The sequence below is a fragment of the Lytechinus pictus genome, chromosome 7 (assembly GCF_037042905.1).
Source record: "Lytechinus pictus isolate F3 Inbred chromosome 7, Lp3.0, whole genome shotgun sequence".
In the NCBI taxonomy this organism is placed as follows: domain Eukaryota; kingdom Metazoa; phylum Echinodermata; class Echinoidea; order Temnopleuroida; family Toxopneustidae; genus Lytechinus; species Lytechinus pictus.
Window position 1 is genome coordinate 12,674,900 of NC_087251.1, and position 12,233 is coordinate 12,687,132.

General features: G+C 34.2%; 1 protein-coding gene across 1 annotated transcript in view; it reads right to left on the reverse strand.

Moving 5' to 3' along the window:
- Positions 1–2,234: 2,234 nt before the first annotated feature.
- Positions 2,235–12,233, reverse strand: part of LOC129265495 (inositol-trisphosphate 3-kinase B-like) — a 34,058-nt gene continuing 24,059 nt past the window's right edge. Inside the window, exon 8 of the mRNA XM_064101367.1 lies at positions 2,235–9,420. Coding sequence (XP_063957437.1) covers positions 9,205–9,420 — 216 coding nt within the window. The 3' untranslated portion in view covers positions 2,235–9,204. The remainder of the gene's footprint in view (positions 9,421–12,233) is intronic.

Below are 12,233 nucleotides of genomic sequence, written 5' to 3' on the forward strand. Positions count from 1 at the left end.
ATGAAATAGTTTGAGTTTGATCATATCAACGATAAAGTATAGACCTAAAATGATGAAAGAAAAATCCATATAATATCTAATCAGTTCATAATACTCCTTTCGTCGAGAGGAGTCCATTCAAGTTCAATAACTATGACTGATATTAACCGAAAAGGTTCTGTTTTTTTCCTTGTTGATGTCGCATATCATGATCTTTACCTCTGCCAGTTTTACCTCTGCCATTTTTACCTCTGCCATTTTTACCTTTGCCATTTTTACCTCTGCCATTTTTACCTCTGCCATTTTTACCTTTGCCATTTTTACCTCTGCCATTTTTACCTCTGCCATTTTTACCTCTGCCATTTTTACCTTTGCCATTTTTACCTCTGCCATTTTTACCTTTGCCATTTTTACCTCTGCCATTTTTACCTCTGCCATTTTTACGTTTGCCATTTTTACCTCTGCCATTTTTACCTCTGCCATTTTTACCTCTGCCATTTTTACCTCTGCCATTTTTACCTCTGCCATTTTTACCTTTGCCATTTTTACCTCTGCCATTTTTACCTCTGCCATTTTTACCTCTGCCATTTTTACCTTTGCCATTTTTACCTCTGCCATTTTTACCTTTGCCATTTTTACCTCTGCCATTTTTACCTCTGCCATTTTTACACCGAGCCTCTCTTGTGTGTATTATCTTTGCATAAAGTTTTTTAGCTTACTGTATTAAGTTATAAAGCCACATCTTAATCTGGAATGTGCACCAATTGTTTAATAATTCTTAGCTTCTTGTTGGTTGAACTGTTTTAAAATAACAGATTTATAGGTCTAATTGACAGTGTTAGTGTTGATAGTTGCGTTATCGACTTTCAATATTTCTACCTATAAAGGTGTCTTTTTTACGTTTTATCTATTTGCCTGATTTCTTACCTGAAATTAAACCCAAAATGAATATTTTAAAAACTCAGATCAGTTGGAATCAGAGATATTCAGCATTTGTGATTATTATGACTAATCGTGTTCAATTGTTCTATGAAAACTTAGAATGAGGACCAGTTTACAAATTTTCTGATGTATATATGCATAGCCAAACGGGAGGTTTCGGGTGCAAGCCCCCCCCCCCCATTTTTCATGATGCAGAAGGCGCCGCTAAACAAAAACAAAAAAGGAAAAAAGAAGAAAGTGAGAGAACAGGAGAAAGAGCAATATAAAAGAGAAAGAAAAAGTTATTAACGTAAGATAAAGAAGAAAATATTTCGGAAACCTGTGCCACCGACCAAAACTTACAATGGGTCCCGCTTAATTCTAACATTGATGCTGGAGAGAAGGGGGGACTTTCTGAAGGTAATTGTCTGGGGGGTAGTTGTCCGGGGGGGTAGTTGTCCGGGGGGTAGTTGTCCGGGGGGTAGTTGTCCGGGGGTAGTTGTCCGGGGGGTAATTGTCCGGGGGGTAATTGTCCTCGGGGGGGGGGGGGGGGTAGTTGTCCTTGGGGGGGTAATTGTCCGGGGGGGTAATTGTCCTCGGGGGGTAATTGTCCGGGGGGTAGTTGTTAGGGGGGTGATTGTCCAGGGGGTAGTTGTCCTAGAACCGGACCATTGCCCCCTGCCCATGACACTATATGTGGCTAATACTGTTTACATATTTGCATATTTTTCGTGTCTTTCCCCTATCTTTCTTCATCTTTCACTCTCTGTCCTCTTCCAATCTCCATTCTGGTGTCTGATTTCTCTCCCCTCTTCGCTCTCTCTCTCTGTAGTTCTCCTCCGATCTCTTACTTTTTCTCCCCTTCTCTTGTCCAAGTGCAAATTGCTCCCTCTCAAAATCTCCTCCCTTTATCTCACTCCATCCATTCTCCCTTTTGATCTCTATAAAATTTGCATTCCTTGTAGAAGATGGGGGGGGGGGAGGGAGTCGATTCATTGATGGCAAATTTAGGTGTCTTAAGCCTATTTTTTTTTAGTCATCTAGAATTTCACTCAGGCCTCCACGTTTTTTTTATACTTCTATTCATCACTCAAAGATGAGGAGGCTTCAAATCTTGTGCATGGATCCAGACTTTAGCATAAGGATATTTTCTGGTAACTTGAACTCTCAGACTTTGTTTATCACTCCTCATTGTCCATTGTCACCCCCCCCCCCCCGTAAAGACATTACCTAGATTTGTTATCATATTGAATTTATAATCTATGTCTTTCATCAACATGTGCAATAAGTTGATTATCAAGCAGAGACTAGTAATCAAAAACAGAATCATAAAATTGTTATTTGCATGTTTTTTCCTTCTTTTTTTAAATGTATTCTTTATTGGCATGACCATTGTTTGTGGTTATGGATACAAAAACACATTTTAATTCCCATTTCAGAACCAATATTAATATTATCAAAAGAAAATAAAAGGAATACCAAGAAAACAAAGTGATGGAAAGAAATATACATACTTAAATCAATTAGAACACTTTGTGTAACAAGGCATCATTTTCTTTCCTTTTTTCAATGTGTGATAATAATAGTGTAACATATCTCCATAACTATATATATATATATTTCGATATAAACATGATAAATACACATGAAAATCATTTCCTATGTGACACTTCCCTTGCTGTTAACGTGTTGAACAAAAATTAACTTTTCTATATAAAAACTACACTAAGAACAGCAAGTGAGTGATAAGGCATGTTCGATATAAAAGACACTACTTCAAAGAGATGCTATAGAAAGCATTATTTAGCTTGGTACACACACAAACAAATGATTATGTGCATTAATGAGCATTCTAGAAAATATCTGTCTAATAAATGAGAATAACAGAATGATATAATACATTATAGATTACTGTATAACCCCCCAAATCTATCAATCTTTGAATCAATGAAATATAATAGACAGATGAACTTTTATTTCATCAGAAATGCCACTGATTTTGAGGGAAAAGGAATGCATTATCCATACCAGAGTAAAGATAAATCAACTTTCTGATTTTGTTCCTCAACACCTGAATAAGAAGTTTAAAATAAAAGAAATTGCATGCATACTCACCAAGGGATATACACTTCAATGAGATGTCTTAAAACTTCTGATATTTTAAAGAAACAAGCAAAACTTGTTATTATATGTGGATTATCTACTGTTCTATTTGGTTTGGCCATTCTAAATGACATATAATTGAATTCAAAGTTTTTTGTTCTCCAATATAATACATGACAGTGATTACACTTTTCTTTTTTAATTTGAGATCTTACTTTTGCTTAACTTTGGAGTTCACTTCCAAAACAAATATTTCACGTCACAGGTGGCCAAAATTTACAACTCAAAATATGAAGAAAATAAAGTTTATATCTTATTTTGGCACATAGGTGAAAAACATTTATTCTGCATATCATGCACTGTTGCTGGATACCAAGTGATCCTGTTATAAATGCATGTTGCAGCATTATGCATTCATGATTTATACAATTATATGCCATCCTACTGGCGAAACCATGCAAATTTAAGAGTGATTGCAAAAACAGACCATAGATGGTTCTCATTCAGCCCTGTTGAAAGAGAGAGGGGAAAGAGACAGAAGGAGAAAAGGAGAGACAGACAGAGAGAGAGAGAGAGAGAGAGAGAGAGGAGGAAGGGAGAGAGAAAAGAGGAGAGAGATATATATATAGAGAAAGAGTGAGAAATCAAATAAACTAAAAACCTTGATATGAAAGCCTAATTTCTCCAAGGTTCAATGCATTTTTTGTTTGCACCAAATGATGAACACTGCATCTTGCCACGTAAGCAATTTTGTAATACATACAGACATATGATAGCAGCATGAATAAGACACCAAGACCAACCTTGATTATTCTTTCCTATATTGGATATTCAACCTAAGAGGCACGTAGGCTTAGGCTATTTTGAGACCATTAATAATTACAGCATAACTATACAGAAAGAGCATAGGGCATCGACAAGGCTTTTCAAGCTATAAGAAAAAATTATGTATTGAATTTTGAAGAATATCTAAGCAAGGCCATATTGCCTGTGTCTACTCTCACATCACTTTAATATTCTACATTCTAAAATACTTCTCATTGACTGTTTAAAATCAATAAGTAGCTGTAATTTTCTTGTTTTAAGGGTTAGGATGCTAATCTAACTTTTTTTTGCTGATATCTGAGAGGGTAAAAATACATGGTATCTTCAAACAGACATTTAAAAATGGAATGCCTGCAAATAAACATTGTCAATGCAGACAAAAGTCCCATTCAGTCAATTGGCATTCAAATATTACAATAGAAATCTTGAAAGACTTAAAAAAAATCATAAGATGTGATAAGAATGTTGAGGATTTGGGGAATGTAGGAATGGAAATACACATCATATATGAAAGATATGGATGCCCGGTAAAGAAATGAAAGGAAGTAATGGAATATGATATTTAGAATTGGATATTGGTGATGATGACAAAGTCAACCAATTTAGTGTAGTTTTGTAGCTTTTAATCTTGCAATGTGTGAACTGATCTTTTGTAATAGGTTTAATTTGAAAAAAATAAATTCTAAATGTAATCAGACTTTACAATGTTTAGTGTAAACTTCATGCTGCATATTTAAACAAAACCAAGGTTATAGTCTCTACACCATTTTTCTAAAAGTAGCACAATATTTGGGGATAAGTTTTATGTCATACAATTACATTATCATAATCACAGCAAGAAAGACATTTTCCACATACAAGAAATAATTTCAAAATAAAGAATTGGTATGACATATGGTTATGATAGCAAAATGACATGGTATGAATGCAGAAATGATGAAGGACCTACCAACATCACTATTGGACAGTGTTGCCAAGATTTAGAAATTAAAATTATGAGCATCTGTTCTGATATACACCATAGACAAATCTATAAAAAAAAAATGGCAGTTTTTTTTCCCTATGAAATATGAATCAAATGCTCAATGTTTCCTCAGGTTTTTGCATATTCATAACTTTACACGAGACACTGAAATTAATTTAAATAGCCACATAAGCTCTGTTTTAAGTTCCAACAATACGTTATGCAGCTGAAGAATATACAGCATTATACCTCTTCCCATAAGATTATGGTTTACATGCATTAAATAGCAGGTTATTCCTCTGTCCCATTTTAAAGGGTTATTCCATGCACTTGAATATACAGGTACAGTCCCATAACAAAAAACTTTGCAATTGTTTGTCAATTGATTGCAGTGATCCACATGTACAATTAATTTTACAAATCAACTGTGCAACCAATCACTAACCTTGAGTTTATTTAGGGGTATAGACAAGGACTACAATTCTGCAAATTTGTTCTATTATTATTTTTATCTTGAGAAAATATGGAATATAATATACATTTTGTTGCCTTAATTTTGGAGGGGATTTGCAAAAAAAGTTAAGTCAAAGAATATTGTAACATTTGACTTGATCACATATTTGTTGGTACCTAAGTCTATGATTGAATTGTCAAAACAATAGGACATGATGATGAGGAAGAGGAATATCAATTTTTTTAATGATGTCAAAGTCAAATACATGGTATGAGAGCAATGCATTGCAAGGGTGGTGGCATTACTTCTAAGTTGATTTGAAAACTGTTGTTCTTATCTTATTCAAAGTTCTGATTGAAGTCTAAGAACAAAATACAATTTCAAAAATATGTTAATAATATCAGAAGCTAGAATATAAAAATCAAAATATAATATAAAACAGTATAATTGGGAAATGAAATGAGTTGCATTGCTCTGCAAGATTAAAAAAAAAAACCTTGAAACTATATTAATACATCAATATTAACCACAAGAACTGTGCACAGTCATAATACAGATGGCATTAGCTTAAAAAATATATATATAGAACTAAACATCGAAAGATTTAAAACTGCATTTGCCAAAGCTATCATTTTAAGTGCAGCAAAAGATTATGTAGAATGTTTAACTGTCTACAATACATCGTTTGATATTAAAAGATTCTGTGATCATGCCAAGTCTTATTGTACTGCATTTTGCAGACGTCTACAAACCCATATTATTCCTTGAGTAAATATCTATTAATAAAGTTGCTATGGTAACAGTGAAAATGTACATTCTATAATTTACCACAATGCTGATGAGAGCAATATCATTATATACAAATTCAATTAATAAACAATCATATAATTACACTGAGATTTTTATTACTTAAAAATTATGAATGGTCAGAGAGATAGAGAGAGAGAGAGGAGGAAGGGGAGGGGCAGAATTTGAAGTGTGATTCGCGTAAACATATAATAAGAACATGAATTGCAGCAAAAGCGCCTGAAGGCTCGGTACATATTCAAATCAGGCAAAATAACTCCTTTTTTCAGGTAAAGATCATAAAGAAGCCTCTGATGTCAATTTACATTGAAAGGTAAAAAAATATCCCAAGTTTTATAAATAAGGCATTGACTAAGAAAAAAAAATTAAACATAAAAATTTGGTACCAAAGAATAGCACGATAAGACATTACATTACTGTTCTGAGCTAGCCATGTTATATATTAAACAGAGATCTTTTTTAAAGGTGATACACAACTGATCTCTTCCGTTTGTCCATCTTTAAAGGGGAATCCAACCCAAATAAAAACTTATTTTTATAAGAAAAAGAAAAATCAGGTTAGTTGATAGGTGAAAGTTTGAACAATATTGGACAAACAACAAGAAAGCTATGAATTTTTAAAAGTTGTAAATATTGGTAATCACTAAACTCATGGAGACTTCAAATTGGCCACATATGGGATGTCATAGTGATGTAAGGCAAGGACTACTCTTCCATGTACTCCAATACATATTATGGCTAAAATGTCATTTTTCCCAAAAGTTTTATTTCAAATTACATTTATCTTTCATGAGGACATTAAACAATATACTACCTGGGTAATATTCAGATTACTGCCCCAGGGGAATGGGTACTTAAAAGAAAACCACAAATCCCTGATAATAAAGTACATGGCCTATGGGAAAGTTGTCCTTGCCCCTTGTCATAATTTACTTACCCAGTTGCCAATTTGAAATCTACATACTATTAGTGATCTCAAATTTAAAGCAGCTGTAACTTTCTTATTGCTTGTCCGATTTCTTTCAAACCTTTAGCATTCTGTTTAATTTATTTTTCTCCATCCCAACACAACATTTTATGGCCAAGGCTGGATTCCCCTTTAAATACTTAGAAAAATGAATATTGAATTTGTATCAAATCCCTAAAAAATGAAATAAGCTTTGAATATACTGGTTTACTAAAGTAATATCTTAGTGGATGCCCAAGTTCATTTACAAGTAGTAACAATATAATACCTTACCACTAAGTTTGCAAGAATAAACTGAAATGAATTAGTAAACAAGAAACCTGTCACCACCAGTAGATGGAGTATGAGACAATTGGGATATATTACATTTGATGAGTATTCTCATTGATGTATACAGAGTAGCATGGGTCACCTGAGAATGATATGACTTATGCAGTGATGTTATATATATCTCACATTCCCGGGAATTGAAGGGCAATTTTACATCATTAATATCTGCCATCTTTTATGAAACTCTCCCAGTCAGGGTAAATTGACAGTATTGTTCTTTTTTTATCAATTTAATTGTTAAGGAAGTGGTTTCTTTTCCAGTTAACAATATTCAAATCATTCAAGTCGACTTAAGAATTTATGACGTCAATCTCTCCCTCTTTAGCATCCATGTTGTGTACAAAGACTTCCAAATTTAGAATTTAGAAAAATCATTTATCCTGAACTTGGTTCTTGCATAGTTGCAAAACAGTAAAGACAACAAGATTTGAAAGAGGGAATACACCACATGCAGCCTGAAGGACTGCAATAGAATCAGAATGACCTAGGGATGTTTCACAAAGGTTAAGTTTGACCAAAAGTCACCTTGTGTATAATTCCATTGATTATTACACACTAGAGCACATTCCATAAAGTGATCTGGCCAAAGCAAGTGGGAATTTAAGTTTGATTTTAGAAAAGACTTGATTTTTGCGAAACACACGCCCCCAACAAAAAAAAATTGAGTTCACGTTTTACTCTGAATTGGAAAGGCCACTTTACATTCAAAGGCCACTGAAGTATTTTTGGCAAATCAATCCCATAAGAGGTATATCAAAGGGCTCAATAAAAAAATTCCATCTAAACAAAATGAATGTGATCTCATGTAATACAAATGACATCAGTCAAATAAATAAAATAAATGTCACTATAAAGTTACTGAAACTATCTGCATTCAAACTTTGATTAATCACTTCCTGGCTTTATAACATGTAATTTATAAGTCTATAGAAAACCATGTACCAAAAATGACATTTGATTACAAATATTGGTTTAATATGTTAGTGTTGAACAGCGCTGTGTTTGAATTTATTTCATTAAATAGGAGGCCATCTTTAACTGTTAATTAAAAAGATTTGATCAAGAAACCCTTTGAAGTTACTGAAGTAGGATTTGTGATTTAAGTGTGAACACTCTTAAGAAAAGTAATGCAGGTGAGATTACATTGCAGGATATGCATTTCAGTCCTTGTGCGGACTAAAATAACCTAATAAATGTCGTTCAACTTAACAAAAAGGTCCTCTGACAAATCTCACCACATAAAATCTTAGATCTGGAGAAGAGGCAGATATAAGCACCTTATAACAACCTCTAAAGATTATCTTCAGGGTTGCATGTGAACATTGGACAATGATAAGGGTGCTGTTTATTAATTCTTACAATGGTTAACCCTTTGCTTACTGGAACTGGGTGATCTTTGTACAAAGCCTATGGAAATTACAGGCTTTAGTTGTCGAAAGGTTAACCCACTGCTTAACAGATTTGGGCAATCTCTGTACAAAGCCTTTGGGAAATGGTTAGATATATATTCCTGCATATAACTCTTGGCAAATAAAAAAAGGAGAAACTTAATTCCTCTTCGCCATCTCTAATCCTGAGATTCAGTTTGACACTTAACTAATGATGAAGAAGAAACTCAAATTCCATGTCGTTCACGTTTTTGTCAACATCCCATAATGCTGAATGCTGTCTGCAATGTGTTGGATGATTTAATCTCCTTCGATGCCATCATTGTCGTCTTCTCATGGAATGATTTTATATGATGTTGAGCAGGAAGGATCGCATCCATCGCTATCCCTCTCTCTCTTTCTTTCTTCAGCTGACTGTAATCAGTTCAACATTACACCACACTACAACTATAGAGGGCAGCATGGACTATGACGCTGGTTTGGTGGGTTGTAAATCAGTCCAGACTTGGATCATCTGATCAAGACCATAGAGATAACCATCCTCATGATTGCCCTCCACCCATGGCGTCCGGTGGTCGTTCGTGCAGTTGTCAGGGAGGGGTGTGGTCTTTCCGAAGTCAATCATCCAAACGCACGCTTTGCCCGTCCTATCGTGAACAAACAGGAGCGAACTGCCAATGACCTGCAAGAGAAATGAATAAAAGATAAGAATAATAGTACAAATAAATGAAAGAATCATTTTGACCTAATTTTGCTTTCATTGTCTAAATGGTCATATTTTCCATAAAATGGTCCAATTTCAATTTCCTTATTAACCTAAAGCCAGGAATAAACACATAAAACATTGGGCATTGGCTGCCCATAACATGGAAGACACCAAGGGCACTTTTCCTTTAAAAAGATAAGAAAATTCAAAACTAGATCACAAAAGCCAATGAGCAATTAGAGTTCAATATAGCAACCCAATAACTATGGTGATGCTCACATTTTCTTATTTTTGTTTTAAAATGCTTATTTCTTTCACAGGAAACAAACACATGATTACTCTAATTGCTCTAGGCTATAATTAGTTTGTAGGCTCTAACTACCAACTGCAACAAAGGAATGAAATTTGTCTTTTTTTAGTACTCTACTATACAGTGCGTCCCAAAAAAACTATACACTTTTGGAATGGCTGCCAAATAAAAAATAAAGCACTTTGGGGGAATTAACTTATAGATATGGAAAGCCAATAAAGTCAACTTTCAAGTGACACCAAAAAGTTGGAAAACTATTCATGCTTGAGCGAGCACTGCCCACTGAAACATAGGGTATGAAAATAAGGGTGGGCCGGAATTAGCCTTCCAATTTCTTTCAGGTTTTTTGTTTGGTACTTGCAAAGTTGAGGATTATTTGGTAAATTAAAGATCAAAATGATCAGTTAGTTGTTTTTGAAAATTTAATGCGTTATTAAATTGATTTTTATTACATTAAAATTTAATGCATGAGTGATCGTGAATTGCAATTTTAGTGCAGCATTTTGTCTTTATCATGTGGATCTCAACAATGTGTTTATGAAAGTCAGGAGAAGAGGGGGTAATATGACTTAGGTAGGTGAAGTACGTTGATGGGATAAAGGTCAACAGAACATTTAGCAACCCCTCCCTCCATCTCAACCCCCCCCCCCCCGCTTCTCTCCTCCTCAGATACTAAGCTAGGCTAGGCTGGGCAGGAATTAGCCTTACAGTTTTTTTGAGTGGTTAGTCCTTTGGAACTTGATAAGCTAAATTAATGAGTAAGAAAAGTTTTGGTTTCTTAGGCAAATTTCATGAGTTACTAAATTGAAATTTAATGCATGAGTGAACAGGAATTGAAATTTTAGTATAGCATATTCATCTTGTGGACCTCAGAAGTGTGTTCGTGAGAGTCAGAGTAATGTGATGGTACCTGTTACAAGCAAGAGGGCGAGATATGCTAAGACTTGGTTAAAAGGGCATTCCTCTTCTTTTAGTCCTTTTACAAATTAAAAGTCATATGAACCCTCCCTCTCCACCCCCATTTCCCAGCCCCCCCCCCCTCTCTGTCTCACTTCCTGGATTGTAGCCTATTCAAAACTTAGCTGCCAAGTGACCGGTGGCTGATGGTCACTTTTTTATTGAATTATTACCAAGAAATGTAATGATTATGATGATTAATGAAATAATTTATTGAAAAAAAAACTGAATGTTTGATCACATTGAATGAGTTGATTTACTGATGAATTGTTGATGAAATGATTGATAGGAAAAAGTTGATGCCCCAATTCAGAATTAATCATTAAATCAACATTCTGCTCTGGACTTCACGCGTACATGACAATAGCCATCAGTCTCTCAACAGGAGGGGAGGGCGGGAAAGAGGGAGGGGGCTGAATGTTATGTTGACCCTTATTCCATCGACCTACTTTTCCCACTTAAGTCCTATCTCACCCCCTATTCTCCCGACTCCCATGAACACATTGCTGAGATCCACATGATAAAGTTGAAATGCTGCCCAAAAAGTGTAATTTGTGTTCACTCATGCATTAAAGTTCAATTTAATAATTTACAAAATTTGCATAAGCAACCAAAACTGGTCACGGTTGATCATTAATTTATTGCAACGCCCTTAACTTTGCAAGTTCGAAAGGATTTGCCTATTAAAAACTGACATAAATTGGAAGGCTAATTCCAGCCCACCCTAATTTTCATACCCTTTGTTTCAGTGGGCAGTGCTCGCTCAAGCATGAACAGTTTTCCAACTTTTTTGGTGTCATTTGAAAGTTGACTTTATTGGCTTTTCATATATGTAAGTTATTTCCCCCAAAATGCTATATTTTTTATTTGGCAGCCATTTCAAAAGTGTATAGTTTTTTTTGGGACGCACTGTAGTTTCCGGTGTTAAGGCAAAAAGTAAGGTTGAATCCCAAGGTCTATCCTTAAATTATATCTTACAGAAGAAATTATCTGTTGCTGTCATTTGCGTGTTAGTAAGTTGGATTATATGATTATGATAATATATGATCATTTCTTTCAGATTGAACTGAAAATGCTATAACATACGCTGTTGCATCACAGATATGACTTATGGTAAAAATCAACTCCATTGTGATCAAGACTCATTATCTACTGATTCACTTTTCTAACATGCCTTTATTAATTTCATTTTTTGTATCATTTGAATTTTTGACCTTCAATAAAATTTCTCATATAATTTTTACTTCAAACTGATTTTGTATGAATTTATGTTGAAAAGAGAAAACTTTGTGTGAATTGAAGAAAATAAATATTTATCTGAATAAATACATAGAAAACTCATGAAAACAATAGTAAGTCTTCCACAAATGTCACAAGTGCTAGAATTTTTGGATAACATTAAAATATCACAAATCAATCTGTATATATTCTAAGAGTCAATGAATGATAAAAACATTTTTGCAGGTTCATTTTGTTTCTAATTATTTCCTTTAAAAATCTGAACCCGTTTTAGTTGATATTC